General features: G+C 44.1%; 1 protein-coding gene across 2 annotated transcripts in view; it reads right to left on the bottom strand.

The window, feature by feature from the left end:
* Positions 1–1,939: 1,939 nt before the first annotated feature.
* The window catches only part of DOCK5 (dedicator of cytokinesis 5), a 214,033-nt gene continuing 192,217 nt past the window's right edge, over positions 1,940–23,755 (bottom strand). For both annotated transcript variants that reach the window (XM_082729217.1, XM_082729216.1), the window contains exons 45-52: positions 22,931–23,107; positions 18,816–18,899; positions 18,055–18,192; positions 16,072–16,238; positions 8,785–8,953; positions 7,948–8,086; positions 6,804–6,907; positions 1,940–6,004 (exon numbers count right to left, since the gene is read on the bottom strand). In XM_082729217.1, coding sequence (XP_082585343.1) covers positions 5,900–6,004; positions 6,804–6,907; positions 7,948–8,086; positions 8,785–8,953; positions 16,072–16,238; positions 18,055–18,192; positions 18,816–18,899; positions 22,931–23,107 — 1,083 coding nt within the window. In that variant the 3' untranslated portion in view covers positions 1,940–5,899. The remainder of the gene's footprint in view (positions 6,005–6,803; positions 6,908–7,947; positions 8,087–8,784; positions 8,954–16,071; positions 16,239–18,054; positions 18,193–18,815; positions 18,900–22,930; positions 23,108–23,755) is intronic.

The raw sequence follows: 23,755 nt of genomic DNA on the forward strand, positions 1-23,755 counted from the left end.
TCACTCACAGACAGAACCTTCCTCCTCCTCTCCCTGCCCCTCCATCTCAAAAAAGGGCCCATGTAAAGGAATTTGAACTGGGGTTGGAAACAGTCCACGGGAGAGAAAACCTTCCTTTTTAAATACAGATCATCATAGTGCAATAGATTCCCCAAATCTCTCCATTTGAAGAATCACTAAAGCTCAAAGAACTTTCTTGCTCCCACTTCAATAAAATTAGGGAGATGTAGTTCACAACCTCCTCTGTGGAACAAAAAGCAAAACTGCATATTTTCTTTAATCAACACATACAAGGCGGGATGAGAGGCTTCCATCAGCCAATCGCTCAGTAACTTTTTTTGTTCCAAAAAACAACACCTTTTACAACCTTTACATCAGTTAATGCATTAAAAGAACAGGACAACACACTTATTCTTTTTTGAGATTTCATTTATTTATTTGAGAGACAGAGAAAGAGTGAGAGGGGAGCTCAACACGGGCCTTGATCCCAGGACCCAAACCTCATGACCCGAGCCTAAGGCAGATGCTTAATCGACTGCGCCACGCAGGTGCCCCCTCACAGTCACTTATATTTTATGTTCTGTTGGAGTCCCAGTTTTCCAGAAGCCGTGGGCTTCCCCGGATGGTCTACAAAGATGCTCACTCAGCTGCCTGATGCGGACAGCATCCGGTGGTTTGCAACTTACGTGAACATGTTTGGTACCTGATTAGTGAATGGCCAACTGCCTATGGAGAGTGAAAATGACCCCTTTCTTAACATTTTACACATTTTCCTGAACTTGAAGAACTCTCTACCTCATCAAGGCAGCTTCAAAAAAAGGGCCTGTATGTAGCCTTTTGAAAGAAAAGGGTGGGAAGCATACCAAGAGCTCCCTTTCGTAAGTTCTCAAGTATATGTTCTCAAGTATATAAGTCTAAAGTATATGTTAAATGATCAAGAGTCAAAAGAGTGGCTTTGAAGACGGACCATTTTAGCAAAGGGTTTAGAAGTTGCATAATCCTGGAGAGGATTGGGAAAAAGCTGAGGATCGCTGTAAGAAATAACAGCACTTACACATTTGGACAGCGAACAGTGCTCTAAAGTAGCATTTCTCACTAGGGACTGTAGATCCAAAAAGACTCCCCAGGCTTACTGATTCAGTCTTGGGGCCCCAAACCATTTGCATCTTTAACATGCCAGGGATTCTTAGGTACACAGTGGGGGCATTATTGCCCTAAAAAGCGATAGATGGCAAATGTTTAAAAGCACTGGGACAGTTTTCTTTAAAGAAAAAAAAAAAAAATCTTAGGCATAAGCCCAGGACTTCAAACAGTGTGGCTATTCTAACTGAAATGTGGCCGTCCCCACAGTACGACACACCACCAGCAGGGAGTTTAAGAAATGGACATCCATTTTGAACACCGATTTTCTCAAGGTGTTATTTCCTCTATTTTCAGCCTTGGCCAAAGGTTGGAATAACACTGGGGAGATGTAAAAAGAATATGGTGGCTGGGTCATGATCCCTCTCTTGGAAATTGATTTGATTGGTCTGGGGTGTGGCCTCTTTCCAGGTTATACTAATGTTCAGCCTCATTTGAGAATCAGTTTCTATCCTTCCCAGGTAAGTTAGTAGCTACTCCTCTTTCATTTCCCTTTGCAGTGAATGAGTGAAGAAACAGCCCATTGTTTAAATGAACTGTTGTCAGAAGCCATCAGCTCTGATGCCCGATGGATGGATGGAGGCGGACGGAAGTGAGGGAAGAGCACAAGTTCTTCCTGCTCCCACGCAACGATGATCCCATGACCCCACAGCATGAGTCTAAACTGACAGGACCTATAATGACAGGAGGCCAGAGGGACTGGGTGTGACGTGTTGCAAAGGAGGTGTCGATAAAGGGAAGTTCAGGAATGATTTCGTTTCGTTCACATAAGGGTAATAACAGACTAAACACGATAAACTTCAAAATACATTTTCATTTTTAATTTAAAAAATAAATAACAGCAAATCTGAACAAAATTTCTCTACCTCGATGCACATCTTCCTAATGGTCCATGTTTGAAACCCAAAGTTTACAAAATCCTGGCAACAGAGCCTTGACAAAGTCTGGATGAACAACTTACAAAATCTGACAAAAAGACGAGTTTTGGGGCAGCGTTTGTGGGAGATCAGCAGTGGCTGGATTATAAGAATCAGCCTGAAATCATCAACTTAAAAGGAAAACTACCTTTTTCCTTTTGTAGGTTAGAACTGGAGGCTCCCCGCTCCACCCACCCGAAGAGGAACTTACCTTCACCAACTAATTTTAAAATCCCACTCGGCCAACAGCATGTGCACCTAAAATCCACTGTATGGAAACTTCGTTGTCTTCAGACTCCCTTTCTCATTCACTTAGAATCAAAGAAAGCGAGGGCGCAAGGATTCTAAAAATCACATAGCCTTGGATATAGATGCTTCACATGAGAAAAATGAGGCCCAGGGACGGACTATAAATTGACTTGCCAAAAGGTCCATGGTCTTGACTGTCCCGTTTTGTGTTGATGGTGGGGTTTCCCCCTTTTCTCATTATACCCCACCAGCAAGAGGAAGGAAATTACAGCTATGAATAACCTTCTAAATGCCTGTTGCAGAAGGACAGCATGGACATGAAGGAAACTTCCGGGGCTCTGGAGGCAGTCTAGATTTGGATCTGAGGGTGTGACACGGTGTAGGACTCGGTCAAGTTTCATCCATCTATACTCCCAGGATTTGTGCACTTGACCATATGTATGTTAAGACATGCCTCAATTTTAAAGGGAGAAATCACCCCCTGATCTGGGGGCCAGTAGAGGGGAAGGCCTCCCACAGCATGGAAAAAGTTAACAAAGGTGATTGTTATCTCAAATTCCTCTTTATTTCTCGTTAGCCTCAGGGATCTGCAGGGTGACTGCATTTTTCATGGGTCTCCCTGACTGCAATTCTGGAATCCAGATGGGAGGTGGAAAAGGGGAGGCCCATGGCCCAGCAGCCTTACTGAGGGTTTCGCTCTCCCCTAATCCCACTCTCTTGCTAACCACACAGCACAATATAGTCTCTGCATACCAGGCTGTTCCCACTGGACACACTGAATTGCCATATCCTGCGGGTCTTGTATGGTGTCTGGATTTCAATAAAAGCTTAATAAATGTTGAATAAAGTGATTCTTAGGGGAAAAAAAATCTCAAAGGAAGACAAGTCACCAGAACAGAGAGAGAGAAAATAAGGGACTCAAAAAAAAAAAAAAAAATTCCATAAACTAATAATAACCACGCAGTTGTGACAGTTTGAGGACTACTTTCAATGCCTTTCAATATACTCCGGAGTTCTTAACAAGGAAAATAAAGACCAGTTCTTTCCTCATTTATTCCCGGACCCTTATCTCTCCCATATGTAAGGTAATCATAAGGCATTTCTTTGCAGTCTTCCTCTTTGACTTCAGGACATGATTTATCACCTTTTGTCAAACATGCCTCTGACCCAGTGGCTTCTCCCATGTTCCCTGTAATCTGGAATCCACACCATTACCTAGAATCCTTTCTATTTGGGCAGGAGAGACCCAGTATTTCCATTAAGGTGGAAGGGGGATCAGATGGAAAAATATGTTCTGTTAAAAAAGGGTAGGTATTCGTGCACTGGCGCATCCGACTTCCCCAGCCCCTGATCGAAGCCCACACCGCAGAACTCACTTGCACTGCTCTGAAGGGACATGCCTGCGGTTTGGCATTTTTGCGACCAGCTTACATCTTTCTATTTCCAAGGCCAGACTGAAAAATAGGGCCAGGGAGGCCTACAGATTCTCACTAGCCAGTGGGCGAGGCAACTTCAGAAGCTGCTCTGGGCTCCACAGAAGGCCCGTAGAACCTTTCTATTCCTTCTCATCGTTGCGTTCTCTCCATGAAAATCCTTTTTGGTTCTTATTAACATTTCTCCTTTAGTCATAAATAATTATGTAAGAGACTCCAAAAGATGTCATCTTTTTAAAACGGACTGTATGTGCTCAGTTAACTTGTACTCACTTTCCAAATGACCTCGGGGTGGGGGAGAAGATCAATAATGCTCTTAAGAGAATTCCAGATCTTACTCAGGCCGAGCAGAGGAAAGGAAAGACCACTTCATACCTACTACTTCACACAGTCAATCTCATTGAACCTTATCTGTGTGGCAGGTCCTCATCCCCATTTCGGAAGGCAAGCAGTTGAGGGAGTTTGCAAAGTTAACAGGTGACCCAGCTGGGATGGTTGGAGACCAAATGGTTTACTTCAAAACCCGGCTTCTCTCTAGTTTACCCCCTTGAAGGTTGCCCTGAGTGGAAGTGGAGAGCGGCCCTTCCCTCACCACTTCTAAATCCACACTCTTACTGCTTGTGGGACGCTGGCCACACCTCTGAGGTCTGTATGTCCCTGCCTCTATGAAGCACAAGTATGTCTCTTCTAAGAGGGGTGGTGTTGAAATACGTATACCAAGAAGCAGGCCAGCATATCCGGGTCTTTGGAGGTGAAATCTCTTTCTTTTCTCTACCTCAGGGCAGGGTGGGTGGGGAAGAGGACCGGGCCCAGTTACGGAAGGGACCCCACATGCTGACCTAGGGGACCCACAAAAAGCTTTCTACTTTGCCATCTATGTCAAAGTAGTATAGAAACATCTGGGACATTTCCACCGTTGTCCCATCTAAAGGTAGGAGTTCATCACGGAGTTCGTCAGGGTTGTCTTCTCGATCTAAGTGTTACCTGCGGATAGAGCCTCAATTAGCAAGCTGGGTTGTTAGTAAGAATCTGCAGGCAGATGTTCTGTGTTTAGCTTCAGTTTCCTTGTCTACAGAATGAGGGGGTTGTTTGTATGACCTTCAGTTAGGGCCCTTCTAGCTCAAAATGTCTCTAACTTTGTGGGGTTCATGTAGGTGTATGTAATATCCCATCATCTGAATCAGCCCATTTCTTCTTCCGAAAGGACTACGGACTTAGTACCATGAACATGTAATCAAATTAATTCCACAATCACGAGGAATAAATAATCAAAGGGAGATATTGCACTATATTCTCCAGGGTAAAATCAGGTGGCAGAGACGGGCCGCTGAGCCAACCAAATGGGATCTGGAAGAAAAGCTGTTGAACCCGGGCTTCGAAGTCCCTTCTGTCCAGTGATGTGAGCTAAGAAGAGTTAAAAGAAAGAGCTTCAAGGGAGTCTGTAGCAGGAAGGAGTGACATGGTGTGGTGAGGGCTGGTTAGTTGAGAGTGTGAGGGACTCCCAGGAGGGTTCCTGTGCCACAAGTCTGGGGTGGGGGAGGGGGGGGGTGGCAGGAGCTCAGACCCCACAGTCGAGTCCATGGTTTTTCACCAATGATAGCTATTCATACGTGAAAGTTACCAATCTTCATTACAAAGATGTTCTTTTCCTTAAAGAAGACATAAGCAGACATCAGAAAGGTAGGATTATTTCAACTACTGAAGTACTTGAGGCGCGTCTTTTCCAATGTTATTCGAGACATGGTGTGTCTACGTGAGAAAATCAAGTCTCAAGCAGAGCTTTTCACAAGCAAAGCAAGAAATCCTTCCAAGGTACAGGTTCCTGGGGTTGCTCTGCGACCTCCTCAGAAGAACGTAGCCAGGAGTCTGTAGGCTGCAGCAGCTCTGGGCTGGAGGCTGAATTTAATAACGGTGAGGGAGATCTCTCTTTTGAGAAAGACAGAGGACACGACCAATTCTGGAATTCATGCGGACTGGAGTGGGGGCAGTGCTTAGGCTTCCTTCACAGTAGCCTTTCAAAGAACCACCAGTTTGGAGGCAGCACAGCTGACCCCAGATCAGGAAGGGGGTCAGCAAGGAGCCCTGGGGAGCGAGGAAAGGGCCTCCTCTTAGGCGTCAGCTGTTCAAGGTGTTCAGAGTTCTGGAGACCTGGCAAGATCCTTAGTGGGATCCGGACTCAGAAGCAAGGAAGCCAGATTTGCGGGCTTTGGGAGGAGGTGGAGGTGGGCATTTGGCTTCTCTGCGGACCGGCAGCGGAGGGGCAATCTGAGGGAACAGACACAATGAGAGTCAAATGAGTCCCATCTTTCCTCCTGACTTGGTTCTCCTCCACATTTCCGACACAGTGCTTTAGCTTCTAACTGATCTATCTATGCAGCCTTGGCCAGGAGAGAAGGGAAACAACACTCATTTAACTTCCCTTGTTCTCCTTGGGTTAATCAGAGATACCCCAAAATGTTATCTCCCCAACATCTGGGTTCTTGGCGTATCTACAGAAGGCGCTCAATATTTGTTGAAGAATGCAGGACAAGGCCATTCCAGAATGACTGTCACTCATCCAGAAGGAGTACAGTCTTCACATGTGAACCAGAACTCACTGATTTCACTCACTTGTACCGAGGGTGAGGTACAGAGAAGAGCTCTACCTTTGATCTGACAAAAAGGTCTGCTTGCATTTCATTACTTCCCATTAGAAACTCCCTTATATGGGGCGCCTGGGTGGCTCAGTGGGTTAAAGCCTCTGCCTTCGGCTCAGGTCATGATCCCAGGGTTCTGGGATCGAGCCCCACATCGGGCTCTCTGCTCAGCAGGGAGCCTGCTTCCTCTCTCTCTGTCTGCTTCTCTGCCTGCTTGTGATCTCCGTCTGTCAGATAAATAAATAAAATCTTTAAAAAAAAAAAAAAAAGAAAAAGAAACTCCCTTATATGTTTTATGGTTTCAGGCATGAGTCAAGAAGTGATTACAGTGACAAATCTATGGGAAATGTCCCTAGCAAAAAGCTTGGAAAACCAACACTGTGCTCCCGGGAGCGGGGCGCTCTGACCCCAGTGCAGTTGTTCCCTACCTCTGCAGAGTTCCTCTGGCCACTCTCGTAGGGCTTGCTTTTTGGGGGAGGGGGAGGCGGGACAGTAGTAGTCATCAGCCCATCTGTCTGCAAAGACGGGGAGCCTAGAAACAATACAAAGTAGATGAAGGCAGAGAGAAGAATTCAAGGAATCTTAATAGAGCCTCTGCTTGCCATTCTAACACCTAAACCAACCTGGCCAATCGAATGGCTAAGGCGATATTCTATAGTTTCTGTGGACAGAATGGAAACAGCCTCTCGGCCCTCAGGACAAATGTAGCACTGTTTACTCACCAGAAGGTTTCATGAAAAGTTCTGAAGTAAAAATCCCCCTTTTTTTTTTTGCTTAGGATTTTTACTATTAAGCTGGAGATGAAGACATTTTCTAGAACTTAAGGTACGACTCTATCTTCTGATCTATCCCAATTACTTTGAAAAAATGTCTGTCACAAAGTAAGCAGTCAATAAAGACTGGTTAAATTTAACTAAGCTGTCTCAGTTTGATCACTTAAAGGATGCAATATCCACTTCCTCCAGGAAAACTTACTGCATTATCTCTAGCTCTTGGTTGACTCCCATGGCCCATGGGCATGATGACTTACCCCTCCATTCTTTGTACCAAGGGTACCTTCGAATTCTTCTCAGGCCTCGTGCATTGCTGATTCCCCAGGCCTGACTGTAAGCAGTATGTGGAACAGGCCTATTTCTTGTCCTTTTTTGGGACCCTTTCCAATACCAAGTACAGGCTACCTACCCAGTAGTTTTTAAGTTATTTGCTTCCTGTCTGGTCCCCATCTGGCTCTACTTCATTATACCTTCATAAATGGAAAAGGAGTTTGAGACCCTCTGGGTCACTCTATAGAGAAGGGTAATGAGTCCTAGCAACTCAAAGACTCCTGGTCGGACTCTAATTTTGCTATACCCACCACCATGGAATGAGCCAGCTTTATAATAGCCTCATATACTGTGTGGCTATTCCAGCTAAATATTGCCCAGATCCATATATCCATATACATACATACTCTGTTCCCTACTAAAGCGAAGAGAAAGTATATGTCTGTATCTTTCTAAATCTCTCTCTCTCTCTGTGTATGTGTGTGTGTGTATATATATATATATATATATATATATATATAAAACTTACTGAGGGTCCTGGTAGCTTTAGGAGTGAGTGGAGGTGGGCTCAGGGGCGTCGACTGAGGAGGTGAAGAACCATGAAATGGCGTCAGCCGATTGTCCGACAATTGGAGACTCTTTGGTCTTTGTGCTTTCCGGGCTGGGCTCTGGTGGGGGGTGGGGCACAGCAAAACAGACATACGTGAGAAAGGCTAAGCTTGTCAATGCTCCCAACACCTTGCCTGCTGAGCACCGACTTGTCAGAGACCCACTCCAGGGGCCACTGTTGAGTTTCCCGCCCTGTCAGGTGGTGAGCCGGCGAAGGGCCTTACTGAAGCAGACTTTCTTTCCTGGCTGGCCATAAGCCTGAGTCTGACCACAGTCAGACTGTGTTGTCTGGGTTGGAAAGGAGCCATCCCTGATTCTCAGGGAAGGCTGGTCTGGCCGCACTTAACAACATGATGTGGCTCATGGAAGAAGAAAAAGCACTTTTCTTTTTAAGTTAAAAGAAGAGAAATGACAATGCACTGACTCATGGAACATGGTGGTGAGAACCACAGCTCTGAGCATCAGCCCACAGTTTACATTGTGAGTACAAGATCTTGCACCACTACTGGTTCAGACCCTCAAATTTGCCCTTTGTGCTTTTTTTTTTTTTTTTTTAGCACAGTGTAAGATCAAATGCTGTCACAGGCTGCCAGGTCCTGAGGAAGCACGGCCGGACTTCCGCCTGGTGACTCAGGGCTTTGCGGCGAGTGGCAAGTGGCTGCAAGGACAGCACTAGCGAACCTCTGGCCCTTGTTTGCTTGCCACACCCGCCCCCCTCAACCCTGACCCCCTGTTGCTGGGTTTGTTTTTTTTTTACCATCAGATCAGGTTCTGGCGCTTTCTCTGCAATGACCTGGGACTTGCTGAGGCTCCAGTCTTTTCGCTTGAACTTGCTGATCCGGTTCTCACTGTCCTCTTTGAGGGGCAGATCTTCAACTCTGGCACCTGATGAAGCCCTGCGCTCCAGAAGTGGCTCCAGCATTGATCTACCAGCCAAGAACAAGGACAGGATCACAGAACACTGACCACTGGGCAGTCAGAATGTACTCCCACAAGACAGGGGTTGGGACTTCTCAACCCCATCTTGACCTGTGACTCCCCTCTCAGGTTCTAAATCTGAATCTCTAACTGCCAATTAGACATCCTGAGGTATCCATGAAACGAGACCATCCAAGTACGAAAGGAAAATCTCTGAACGTGTATCTCCTCGCAGGAAGAGAAAGGCTTACTACATCTACAGGCAAAGATAGAATTCATACAGTAAAAGATGAATAAGCAGCTTCAGACACTGGAGAAGAGCACACGACCCAGAGACAGCCTGCGTTCAGATCCTACCTCTACTACTTCATGGGTGATCTTGGGCAGAAAATCTTTTCATACCTCAACTTCCTTATTGTGAAATGGAGACAATAAGTAAAATCTTTCTTTTTAAAAAGATTTTATTTATTTATTTGACAGACAGAGATCACACGCAGGCAGGGAGGCAGGCATAGAGAGAGAGAGGAGGAAGCAGGCTCCCCACAGAGTAGAGAGCCTGACGTGGGACTTGATCCCAGGACCCTGAGATCATGACCTGAGCCGAAGGCTTACCCACTGAGCCAGCCAGGCACCCAATAAAGAGATAAAATCTTAAAAAAAAAAAGAAGAAGACACAACATGACACAAAAGTCTATAACTTGACTCCTAAGCACAAGGACGTGTAAGACAAACCCAAAGGGAAATTCTACAAACCAACTGCCTGGAATCTTCAAAAAGGTCAATGCAATGAAGGACAAACTAAGGAAAGGCCAAACTACTTAGATTAGAGAAGAATAAAGGGGTGTGGCCCAAGCAGCACGTGACCCCAACGGGGTTCTGTACGAGAAATTGCTCCGTATGAGATATATAGTGGGACAACTGACAAAACTGGAATCCGGGGTAGAGTCTGCAGTGTTGCATCAACACCAAATCTCCAAACGGACAGGCTGCAGGCAGGATGCAGGGATGGAAGACAGGCGTGTGCCCTTACAGCATAAAGCACACAGCCTCCTCTCAAACCGTGGAGCGGGGCTGCTGGAGGACAGGCAGAGAGGGAGTGACTGCAGCACAATGTAACCGAGGAGGATTAAAAAAGATACGAGACCTTTATGGTGGGTATTGCTTAGAGCTTCTGAATGGGTATTCAGTGAGCCCTGGTTTGATTAAAAATTTAGAGTTTTGCTCCATAAAAACAGAAGCTTAGAGAGATGAATAGGCAGAGGACAGAGGATTAACAGGGCAGTGAGATTATTCTGGATGATACTGCAATGGTGAATACTTGTCACCATACATCTGTTCAAACCCACAGAACGTACAACAGCAAGAGGGGACTTGATCGTCAACTACGGGCTCCGGACAATGGTCATGCGCTAACGTGAGTCCATCAGTGGTAATGAAGGCACCGCTCTGCTGTATGTTCTTTATCTTGCTGTGAATTCAAAACTTCTCTAAAAAAGATAAAGCCCACATAGCAAACACATGCACGTACACACACAAAAGCTGTGGCATGAAGTAAGACAACATAAAAACACAGATGGGTCCTTAATATTTAAAATAAATAAGTAAATAAGTAAGTAAGTAAGTAAATAAATAAATAAATAAATAAAAGCAAGCTTCTGGATGCCTGGGTGGCTCAGTCAGTTAAGCATCTGCCTTCAGTTCAGGTCATGATCCCAGGTCCTGGGACAGAGTACCATGGGGCTCCCTGCTTGGCGGGGAGCTTACCTCTTACCTTACCTGCTTACCTCTCCCACTCCCCCTGCTTGTGCTCTCTCTCTGATACTCTCTCACACAGTCTCTCCAATAAGTAAGTAAAATCTTAAAAAATAATAATAATAAAGATAAAACAGAAGAGTCTATTTGGCAGAAAGCATCCTTAGTAAGTTAAAACTATCTGCTGGACATATGTTAGATGGCAAATATTTTTGATATATAAGAAACTTTTACAAATAAACAAAAGAACGAGTAGTTCAATTTTTTAAAATAGCCAAAGGATAAATAGGTATTTCATGAAATGGAAATCCAAGTAAGTTTAAAAAGTTAGTGTTAAAAGTTATTAAATATTCAAATATTAAGATATTTGGAGGGGGCAAAGACTTTTTGACATTTTATTATGGAAAATTTCAAACGTGTAAAAAAGTGAAGAGAATGCCCATGTGTGTACCACTCAGTGTCAATAATGGTAACTGACGGCCAGTCTGCTTCCTTATGTACACCTAAGTCACATTCCTCGCCCCTCACTGGATCACTTGGCAGCGATCAGATGTTATATCATCTCATTCATAAATATTTCAGTGTTTACCTCAGTGAGGCAAGGACTCACTTCAAAACATAACTACGCTCCCATCATAAGTCCTACAAAAAGAAATAACTCCTTCATTTCACTGAACATCCAGTGCTTACATTTCCTGATGTCTTATAAATCGTTTGGAAGTGGCTTGTTTGAGTCAAGATCTGAACTGGATTCATTCACTGTTTGGTTGATATGCTTCTTAAACCATTTTAAGCTTTTAATGTGCATGGTCCCCCTCTCTGCAAAGCGTGGGTGCCTTGCTCCGTGAAGGTGAGGGGAGAAAGTCCCAGGGAAGTCTGACTGAGGCTGAGCCCATGCACTCACACTGGGAAATGCCTATAGATAGTGTTTTTTTGTTTTTTCATTTCAAATTATTCTCTCCTTTTCTATTGCTTTTTAAAAGACTGCATGTATGGGCTTTTAATTTTTTTATATTTATCTTTCTTTTTGTTTAGAGAGAGAGAGCATGTGAAGGGTAGGGAGGGATAGAGGGAGAGCGAGTGAAAGACACTTTTTTCCCTAATATTTAATTTATTTATTTGAGAGAGAGAGAGAGAGAGAGAGAGAGAGAGAGCGCAAGCAGGGGTTGGGGGGGGGAGAGGGAGACACAGACTCCCTGCTGAGCAGGAGCCTGATTGGGTACTCAGTCCCAGGATGCGGGAATCATGACCTGAGCTGAAGGAAGATGCTTCACCGACTGAGCTACCCAGGCACCCAAGGGAGAGAGAGAATCTTAAGCAAGATTCCTTGCTTAGCATAGAGCCCAACGCAGGGCTTGATCTCACGACACAGGGATCATGACCTGAGCCGAAATCAAGAAGACTGGACGCTTAACTCACTGAGCCACCCAGATGCCCCTCTAGTATTTTTCAATTATTAATATATTTATGGGGAAGCCACTCGCTATTATTTATCTTAAATCTGTACTGGTTAAAGAAACATCATAGAACCAAATTCTCAGAAAGACTAATTATTCTTAATTTTTAAAAAAGATTTTATTTTTTAAAGTAATCTCTACACCCAACATGGGGCTCAAACTCACAGTCCTGAGATCAAGAGTTGCACACTCCTCTGCCTGAGCCAGCTGGGTACCCCAAGACTCTAATTATTCTTAAAACTAAATAAGCCAAATCAGACAAACAAACAAGATCACCTCAAACAGTAATTGGTCAGGGAGAAAGAAAACAACCACCCCAGATTCTATGGAATCAATTATGACTTTGCCTCGGAGACTACAAATGAAGGCTGTGGGTCACCAGGTTGCCTGTCAAAGATGGGAGTTTCACTAGGGCCTAATTAGGAATCAAACTGAACTATAGTGACTACAATGTGGTTCCCCCAGGGTCGTGTCATTTTTTTCTTATAATGATTACTTCAGTGATTTTCCTGAAATACCAAAGATTAGTTTTTTTCTAAACAATTTTGTTCTGGGGCCCCAACTTTGCTGGTGTTCTACTTAGTTGGCCTTCTGGTTTCTCTTAACACAAAGAGCTGTGTTTTAAAAAGTAATTCTCTTTCTGTGCCTTGGTCTACCATTTGCCAGATAGGATGGATATGTTCTGCTTCCCTCTGATAAAGAACTGGCCCTTAACCGATGGCACCCCTAATGATCATCATGAAAGTATTCATGAATATTGTGACATGACACTGGGAATGGGAGGCTCGGGGTCATTAGTTGGTAATCAGTTTCAGATGCCTTAAAGAAACATCTTAAATAACGTTAGGAAATAGTATCAATGGCTTCCTACTCACTGAGGAAATTTGGGCAAGGTCAATAACCCACCTTGCCGGGGTCGCGGTATGAAGAGGGCCCCGCTCACCGGTTCTCTGCTTACTGCCCTGTCAGCAATCATGGTGCCCTAATGCTCAACAGCTGTGTCAAACCTTTTCTTTTTTTGAATGAGACCAGTGATTTAAGAAGAGTCTTACTGAACAGAACTTTTATGCTTTCCATAGAGTAGGTAGGATCTCTTAATAAAGAAAGAAAAAACAGTATTTATTCTTAATAAAGAAATAAAAAATAAAAAGAGAAAAATAAGTGAACTAAGGACTATCTAATATTAATTATGCTAAGGATTAAAAATAGTGCAAATACCCAGTCCTCCTATTGCACGTGGCACTGCATATTGTGGACTGTTTGACATCAGAACTGTAATGAATTTCGTCCTCTGACTACAGCATGTATGCTTCTAGAAAATATATCCTATACCTGGTCTTAACCAAAAGAGCTCAAGAAAGGATATGAGAATGTATCCTAAATAACTGGAAAGCTATCTGTACACATATGCTCAGTACAATTCTTAACAATAAAACTGCATTTTATATTGAGAGAAGCTAAATGATTTCATATGAAATTCATAATGAACTTTGATGATTACCTGTCCAGAAATAATGACACGGCTTAAATATTCGATAGTAAGAGAAGGCTTAATTATGGCACATTTGTAGGATGCAATGGTATAAATAGCCATCAAAAATGATAATTAGGGCACCTGGGTGGCTCAGTCGGTTAAGTGTCAACTTGATTTCAGCTCAGGTCATGATCGCAGGGGCGTGAGACAGAGACCCGCACAGGGCTCTGCACTCGGTGGGAAGTCTGCTTGAGGATTCTCTCTCTCCCTCTGTCCCTCCCCTGCTCACACGCGCCCTCTCTCTAAAGAAAAAAAAATATTCATCGTGTATATTAAATTAAACAGCAGGTCACAAAATGGTACCTACGACGCTTTTCCAATTCTATAAAATGTATATATGCTTTTCTTATTCTATAACTAAACCTTAACAGTGGTTACTTCTGAGTGATGTGATAAGTATCTTTCTTTTAAGCTTCTAGTACTTTGAAAAATTTCTACGTGTACACAGATTAAGTATATATTAGCAAAATACTGTTTTCAAACAGTATTTTTAAACAGAAAGAACACAACTACAAATTCAGTCCTTCAAAATATCTTAAATTTGAGCACATGAGAAGGCAGCCCATGTTTTTGGCAAAAAAGGTTCGACATAAAAAAGCCATCAGTCCTCCCAAAGTTAGTCCAGAAGTTTCACATGATCCCAGTAAAAATAGCAGTAAGATTCCAGACAAGTGAATCCACAAGTGAGCAATGAGTAAAAGTAGCCAGATAAATTCTGAAAAGGATAACTAAGAAAGAAAAGCCTTTAAAATCTACAGTAGTTAAAAACCACAGAGCACTAGTGCATGAACACCCAGGGAGATCAAAGAAATGGTGGGGCGCAGGGAGTCTGCAAATAGATTATAGACATACAGGAACTTGATTTTATAATGAGGCTGACATTTCAAATCAGTAGAGAAAAGATGGTTTGCTCACTAAATGTTACAGGGAAAACTGAGTAGTTATGTGGCTAAAAAAAAAAGTTGACTTTATACCTCACATTTTATACTCATAAATTTCAAAGAATCAGATTTAGTGGTGAATAGTGAAACTCTAAAATTAGTTATTTGCAGCCTTAGAGTAGGGAAGGCCTTTAATCATAATATAAAATCCAGAAGTCATGAAATACAGCATTAATTTATTGGACTGCATTTAAAAAAATCAGCAGAACTAAATAAAAAATGAGAAGCAAAGTCAAAAGACAGAGGAGAAACTGGAGGATGTATTTCAACTAATATTACAGACAGAGCAAACGCAGCAGAAACATGTACCCAAAATACTTCACCATAGTTTGCAGAACATAAAATACAAACAGCTACTAAAGAATGCAAAGAAGCTCAGATTCACACAAAACAAGAGAAATAAAACCAAACCAAAATGAAACCCTATACCACGAAAATACTCTCCACCTATCAGATTGGCGAAAATTAAAAAGGCTAATAATGCACAATTTGGGGTGTGCGGGTGACGAGGAACCCTTCTATGTTGCTGACAGGACTCTAAATTGGTATAATGTCTACAGAAGTCAGTCTAGGAATAATTTCGAAAACTGCAACTATAAATGTTTGACAAAGCAATTTCACTTCTGGAATTTTCCTCATTTGGATATACTTGTATATTTACAGAACACGTTGTTTTTAAGCTTCTGTCCTGCCACCCTGCTGTGACAGCTAAAGGCTGATGTCAACTAAACATCCACCAATAGGCAACCGTGGAACGTGTCAGGGCGCAGCCATATCACAAGATGTCTGCAGCTCAAAGGAAAGAGGAGGCTCTTGACATTCTGAAGTGGAATGATTTTCAAGACATAGTAAGTTAAAAAAGCAAGCTAAAGAATTATTACGTTTCCATTCATACAAAAAAGAAAGTGTGAGGAAGAATACATATTTAGGTATTGCTTGCATATGTATGAAGAGCTGTTGGAAAGGCACCAAGAACCTGAAGGCTAACATCGTTTGCCTCCACAGAGGGGTGCTGGTAAGGTAGGAGTCAAGGACCAATAATGGGTCATTTTTCATGAGTGATCTCTTTTGTATCTCGGAATTTTGTATCATGTAATTATATTACCTATTTACAGAATAAGTATAAATTTTAAAATTACTTTTGAAAATCAATTCAGATAAAAAAAATCAGACGCGAGAGGGTGGGTGACAGGATGTGACAGGATGATGGGGGATTATGATCCCATCTGTCATAACTATTATTATTATGTAAATCATGATATTCCTCATGAGGAAGACAATGAGAATGATCCAGAGAATAAGCATCACATATTCTGAATCACTGCCCTTATGAGGGTGATGTGTCCACATGAATCAAGGCTCCTTTGGTGACACAAGGCAAAGGGTAGTGAGGAGACAACCTGCCCTCCCCTCTTCCCAGCAATTAAAAATTGAACCCTTACCCATCAGATCCTGGTCTGGAAGGAGCATTATCGGATGAGTTAGAAGAGGTGGAAATGACCGAGGAAGTCACTGAGGTGACGGACAATCTCCGCAGCGTGGATGACATGATGTAGGGTAGTACGATAGACCCCGTGCGGCTCTGCTTCCTCTCAGTCAAGGTGGGCGGCTGAAGGACACACAGTATCTCACGGTGAGCTGGCCTGGGACTTGGCCCATACACTGGCTCACGCCCCCTCCACTTGTGGCCGGTGCTGTTTGTACTGGCGGGTACCCACTGCTGCCTCACTTGTTAAATACTGAAACTCCTACTGTTCTTAATTATGAACACAGCTAGGTTAAGCCTACCTTGTTAAGACTAGAGAAAAATTCCCCCTAATTTGCAGCCAGTCACATAAGAGAGGAAAAGCAAGCTGTTCATCACCCCCAACAGAACTGCAAAACCCTCGGTCTGCTTCTCCACTTTAGCTTCTTTCAGCCACTAAAAAACCCAGAATGCTGGCTGAATAGAAAGCTTTAGATTCAAACTATAGACCTGATGCTTAAGAAGTGAATGGTAAATCTTAAGAAGTAAAGGAACAGCGATCTACTTTCATTAGACATGTCTCCACAAGACTGCCCCAGTAGGCCACCGTACCAAATCTACATGGAAACACTGGCCTGGATCTCATAAAAACCAGTCATTAGGTGAACATCACAGTCTTTCCATCAGAAACTGTGTAGAGACAAATGTTCCTTGGAAAAAGCTCTTAACTGGCAGTAGGTCAGGAGGTTAGACATGCCTGAGGACCTGGTTAGAAGCAATGATCACAAAGATACTCCGGAGGCAAAGGGAGTGAAGATGGAGGTGTGGGATGCGGGGCAGGAGGACATGAAAGGAAATTCAGGGCTTTGGTCCAAAGAAAGAATTTGATAATCAGGGATTCAAGAGTGAGACAGCTAGAAAGCAAGGTGAACTCCTATTAAAAAGAGCAGAAATGGGGCACCTGGGGTTCAGTTCAGCATCTGACCCTTGGTTTTGGCTCAGGTCATGCCCTTAGGGTCATGGACCCCAGCCCTGTCTCACGCTTTGCACTCTGCTTCTCTTGCTCTCTCCCTCTTCCTCTGCCTCTCCCCATGCGTGCACACATGTGTGTGTGCTCTCTCTCAAATAAATAAGTCTTAAAAAAAAAAAAAAAAAAGAAAAATGAAAAATGAAGCTAGATCCAAACATTCAATCCACTGTTGGAGAGAAAGGGTTACTTTTTATTAACGTGGGCATATTTTATGCCCAATGTGGCTCGAACTCATGACCCCAAAATCAAGAGTTGCATGCTCTTACAACTGAGCCAGCCAGGCGCCAGAGAGAAAAGGTCATGGAGCGCACGCACCAACCCATCCAACCTCTCAGGAAAGAGACAACCGTCACTGGGAGAAATGTGTTGGAACTGTTAGAAAAAATGATGAAATTAGCTATACATGCATTGTGAAACGCACTTCACCGCCATTCTTTCTCCCCTTCAAAGGTGTCAATGGTGGAAACTTCTTATCAAAATGAAAAATAAAGACTAGGAAAAACACAGAACTGGGCCAGACAGGACAGGAATAACCAGGTCTGGGAGCAGGAACGCCCCAGCTGCTAGTAGGGTAGCACGCACGCACTGAGGGCCCAGAGCAGCGGCCTCAGCACATCCCCAGCCTGGCTCCCCGGAGCATGTAAGAAAGGCCAACCCTCAGGCCACCAGAGTTCCTATCGGCAACTCTGGAGCGGGGGCCCAGCAATCTGTGTTTTCACAAACCTTCCAGATGGTTTGGATAGTCACTCAAGTCCAAGAACCCCTATGCAGCATATCAGCGTCAGAAGGTCACCGAAAGCGCGCCATGTCCTCTCCTCCCGGCCCCCAGCATTTCCATGCCCTGCCTCTGTTATTCTGACTCATGAAAAACTCCTCAATATAAAAAAAGTCAAAGAGACCGAAAAAGCCAACCGGCCACTTAGAGCCTACCAGGGTTATAACACCGTAGAGCTTCTCCACTTTCTCCTTGAGTTCCCGGAAACAAGAAGACAAGCGGTCATGAAGCGGCTTTAGCTGCTCTGTGAGCTTCTCCCCGTGGATGCGGATCCCCTCCGTCAACAGAGGCATCTGGAGAAAAGGGTGTGGCAGGAAGGAAATACGGTTTAGGAAGAGGGATCCTTCAGATGTGGAGGCTGGGGAAGGATGGGTGGGGGAGACAGGTAAACTGGCAGACACAACACATACCACGTGAGAATGCTACTTCTCCGTGAGGGGCGGGGGCACTGGACGCCCTTGGGTCAAGGACACAGAGAAATACACAGGAGGCAAGCAGGCCCTAAACTGGGGAAGCGCTGCCAGCCAAGACCTGAGCCCGGGGGCTTCTCTGTGGCTGAGCAGTTGCTAGTTTTAAAGTTGAGGCTGAATTGGACGGCTGCCTTTTGTCCCACTGTTCACTGAAATAGCGCGCGCGCGCGCGAGAGAGAGAGACCGAGGCCAACATGTCTCGGCTGGATCCGATTTGGGGACTCAAGTCTCTTCTCTAGGAAGGTCCCTCTTGGCATGCAGAGTCCAACAGAACGCTATTCCCAGGGTCACTCGGCCAAACAATGAGACAGACTGTGATTCCAAAGGTTACAAAACAGAACAAAACAAAACACCCTAAAAGTGGGCTTGTGGATTTAAGCCCTAAGGAATATGCTGGCGTTGGGCTGCGGAAGCCTGTTTGGCCGCACCCCTCCCAGGACGCCCACCTGCAGCGCTATCAGTCGCTTCAGCAGCTCAATCTTCTCCTGGTCTTCGGGATGCTCCTGCAAGTACTTTTCTGTAAAAAAAGCCTAAAAGGGGAGCACATGCGAGTGTTAATTAGAACACGTTCCTATCTGTGTACTGACCCTCGAGGGAGGAGAGGGGAGCCTGAAAGGGTGAAAAATGTATTCTGTTCCCTCTGCTAAACTTGGAACGACTAAGTGAATACTCACCCCTTTCCTGGACAGCCCTCATGCCACCGTGAACAATTCTAAAGGTCTGTGCTATTTTGTGGTCTTTCTGGAACCGTGCAATGCCTAATCACAGTACCTTCTCCACAACCACCACACACACACACATACACACACACACACACACACATACACACACACCCCAAACCAATTAACTCATGACATTCAGTGAAGTAACTTTCTCAAAGGACTAAGGCCACTGACAGTATCTAAAGGTTATTTATTAGATTAAGTGTACAGATATTATAATAAGGAAAAAGCAAAAAATCAGCAGGCTGTATATGGACAAGTTTTCCTGCTCTATTATCTGTTATAGGCTGTATCACATTTTTTTCCTGTATTAAGTAAAGTTGGCTTTCTTATTACTCATTTATCCAAAAGGCTGTTTTGAGGACAACATGAGATATTGAAGTGAAAATGTTTTATAAATGTATTTTTAAAAGATTTATCTACTCATTTCAAAGCCAGGGAGTGAGCATGAGTGGGGGGAGGGGCAGAGGGAGAGGGAGAAGCAGGTTCAGCAGGGAGCCCAACATAGGGCTCAGGGCTCAGTCCCAGGACCCTGGAATCACAACCTGAGCCAAAGGCAGATGTTTAACCTACTGAGCCACCCAGGTGTCCGATTCAGTATATTTGAAGTCCTTATAGAAAGGGGAAGTTCAGACACAGGGAGAACACACTGTGAAGAGGCACAAGGAGAACATGGTCTATAAGTCTAGGAATATGCGCCAAAGGTTGCAGCAACCCCTTGGAAATTGGGAGAGAGGAAGGACCAGATCCTTCCTCACAGCCCGCTGAGGAAATCAACCCTGCTGACACCTGGATTTCAGGCTCCTGGGCTCCAGGACTGTGAGGCAATCTATTTCCACTGTTTTCAGCTACCCTGTGTGTGCCTTTGTTCTGGAAGCCCCAGTGAATGAACACGAGGAGGGATACAAATACATGCGGGCCTGCGGGGCCGAGTTTCACAAACAGGAAGCAGGACAGCACATCCGGACAGCGCTTCCTCCGGCCAGATTGAGGGTTAGAGAGAAATGAGGGGAAAAGTCCTATGCATAAATCTCCATCTGCCTTTACCTTCTAAATATAAGCAGTTTAAATCTTCAAAAGTTAAAAAATGTTTTTTTTTTTAAAGATTTTATTTATTTGACAGAGAGAGATCACAAGTAGGCAGAGAGGCAGGCAGAGAGAGAGAGGAGGAAGCAGGCTCCCCGCTGAGCAGAGAGCCCGATGTGGGACTCGATCCCAGGACTCTGAGATCATGACCTGAGCCGAAGGCAGCGGCTTAACCCACTGAGCCACCCAGGCGCCCCTAAAAAATGTTTTTGATGTAAAATAAAATGCACTGAAATTCCCCAAACATTGGTTTAGTCAAGAAACTGAGGAGCCAAGTGCTCTGAAATTCAATTTTTTTAGGAGGGTCCTGCCTTGTAACGGAAAGAGGCTGATGAATTACAGCAACCAGTTCTTGGGTTCCTGTCACTCGGGCCATGATTTTTAATTTTTTAAAGATTTTACTTATTTATTTGACAGAGATCACAAGTAGGCAGAGAGGCTGGCAGAGAGAGAGTGGGGGCAGCAGACTCCCTGCTGAGCAGAGAGCCTGATGCAGGACTCAATCCCAGGACCCTGGGATCATGACCTGAGTCAAAGGCAGAGGCTTTAACCCACTGAGCCACCCGGCTGGGCCATGATTTAAAGACAGGTCACCGATATAGGTAGGTGATGATGAATTCCCCAATTAATTGCACTGGGGAACATTGGTGATCAATGAGTTTACCTTTCTCTTATGTTTAGAAATACACAAACTCATACATGTTAATTAAAAGTAAAAACTACTGGGGTACCTGGGTGGCTCAGTGGGTTAAAGCCTCTGCCTTCGGCTTAGGCATGATCTCACAGTCCTGGGATTGAGCCCCGCATCGCATCAGGCTCTCTGCTCAGCAGGGAGCCTGCTTCCTCCTCTCTCTCCCTGTCTCTCTGCCTATTTGTGCTGTCAAATAAATAAATAAAATCTTAAAAAAAAAAAGTAAAAACTACTATTTTAAGCTAAAGGTCTTGAAATTTATTAGTTTACATACCCTACTTTCCCTTTTCAAAAAATTTCAGTAAGAAAACAATGACATTGGGAAACCTTCATATGAAATTACATACTATTCACAGATATTGACATATCTGAATTTGAGTTAAGGGGTATTCTGTAAAAAAAAAAAAAGAAAGAAAGAAAGAAAGAAAGAAAGAAAGAAGGAAAGAAAGAAAGAAAGAAAAAATACACTTGGAAAAACACATGAAAATTAGTACTAGATAGCTTAGATTATATGAAAAAACACACACCAAAATTATTACAATGTAAAAAAAGTATTATATTCTGGAGCCTAGTTTTGCACTGAATTTTGTGATGACACTGGAGATTATTACTGACACTTGGCATGGGCATACTAGATGTGGCCTCCAGTGGACTCCTAGCCCAGGCGCTGAGGGTCATAAGCCTGAAGAAGGTACAATGGTTGTTGGAAAAATGGTTACAGCCGCAGTCACAGAGCACTGGGTGCCCTGCTCAGTTGTGTTTGGCTCCAAGAGAAGAGGAGGGAGAAGAAAACCCATCCTCAGCAAGGCTCAGCTAAATGGCAAGCTTTCCGTGGTGGCCCCTCCACAAATAATGCTTTCCTCAGCTACCAGCCACCCCTGTGTGCTAGGTACTTTCCTCACTTTTTTCAGGTATGAAGCCTGGCGCTCAGAGAGGTGAAGTATCTCACCCAAGGGCACACAGCGGCCGGTGGGAAGCAGGAATGGGTCGCTGGCGTGGCTGATTCTAGTGCCCCTGGTCTTCTTGGGCCTTGGTGTACAAATGGGAATAAGAGAATCGGCCCATTGAATGTCCACTCACTCCTCCTGCCCACCTCCTTCACTTTCACTCTCTCCAGGCTACCCCACAGGGTGCAGCAGCCAAATGTTGATTTAGATTCAGCAAGAAGACTCCAAAATTACTTAGCCACTGAAAACAGCTGAACAATGAAAACTCCTGCCTCAATTAACTGCACTTAACTGAATTTTACCTACTGTATACATTACTTCCATTTTATTTTTATTTTTTTAAAGGTTTTATTTTTCTAAAACCTTTAAATAAACCTTATTTATTTGAGAGAGAGAGAAAGAGAAGGAGGGAGACCACAGAGGGAGAGTGAGTGAGAGGGAAAAGCACACTCCCTGCTCAGCAGGGAACCCGATCGATCCCAGGACGCAGTGATCACGGCCTGAGCTGAAGGCAGACGCTTCACTGGCTGAGCCACCCAGGTGCCCCCCCATTACCTCCATTTTAAATGATGCCACATCCAAACCCTAAGCAATGGATTCGCATCTGGTGAGCACTCTTTTCCTGTTTTTCCAGAAGAAAAGATACAACACTTTGTTGAACTAATGTCACTGTGCAGCCAGGGCCAGCGTTTATCCAAACAACCTACAGCGCACCAAGTAGGGGTGGGCGTTCCTAGAAGCTCATTTTAACTAGAATACAGCTTGGCCTCTCCTAGACGCTTCTTCACCTCTGGAGCACCCTCAGTTCTGGGTCCACCTGTACGCTCTCCACCTCTCAGGGGAGAGAGGAAGTGGGAGAGGGAATAGCGGGTAAACCAACCAGATGAGGTATATGAGACTGATCTCTCAGTGACTCCTTACCGGGCTGTGACCTGACCCTGTCAGTGACCTGACCTTGTCTGGGCTGCTGAGGGTCTCTAGGAGGTGTGAGGTCAAGGACACGCTTTTCATTAACTTCATTTGCCCATTTGTAAAGGGGGCGGAGTGAAAAAATGTCTCAGAGAAGCTGTAACAAATGAAATCACTGGCGAGGCATGGAGACACACGGGATTCACCTTTTCATAGTTGGAGTAGCCCCCCATGACAGCCGGGTCTACGATGCCACTGAGCAGCATGGAGAGGGGATGCACAGAGAGGGCTCGGTCCCAGGCATGCTGCTGAACACAGTTGCTGATCTTCTCATTGGTGAGCTCCATGGTTTCTATGGCATTCTCCAGGGGACTGATTTCCTCCTGCGACAGAAGACAAGGAAGAGGAAGGGCATTTTGTGAGCTCACAGGAAAGATGGAAAGAAAATTAAAAGCATTCTCTTTTAAAAGGTATAAAATTCTCACCAAGCTATAAAAGAGTGAAGTTTTGCTTGTCAAGGTTATATTTATTTGGATACCATACTTACTGAAATTTGTTTTGCTAAGTTGCAAAATAAGCAACTTAAAATCTCCTTAGGAAGTACAATGGTGACCCCAAAATTATACCTCTCACAGTGATTCTTTCTTGGTACCAAGGGTCTATAGAAATTTTGGAAAAAAAAAAAATTGGAGCTGCCGTAATGTTGATTTCTAGGCAGAGCTTCCTCGGAGATTTTTTAAAAGCTCAATGACAAGAGAGTAACAGGTTATCTGATCCCAGATATTTCTGCAGCTCCCAGAATGTTTCTTAGCAAGAGGCCTGATGCTTCTTCCATGAGAAAAGGAAAATGGTTTTGGAAGCCATACATTCAGACCATACATAAGTCACCTTCTGTGGTTCAAAGAAGTCGGAAATAAGAGGATGTACTAGAATATTCAAGTTGAATTTTGGATGAAAATAAAGAAGATTCAATACAGATTCAGAAAAGAGCGACTCCTGTGGAAACATCTTCAAAGCCAGGTTTCAAGAAA

This window comes from Mustela nivalis (genome assembly GCF_964662115.1).
Source record: "Mustela nivalis genome assembly, chromosome: 4".
Taxonomy (NCBI): domain Eukaryota; kingdom Metazoa; phylum Chordata; class Mammalia; order Carnivora; family Mustelidae; genus Mustela; species Mustela nivalis.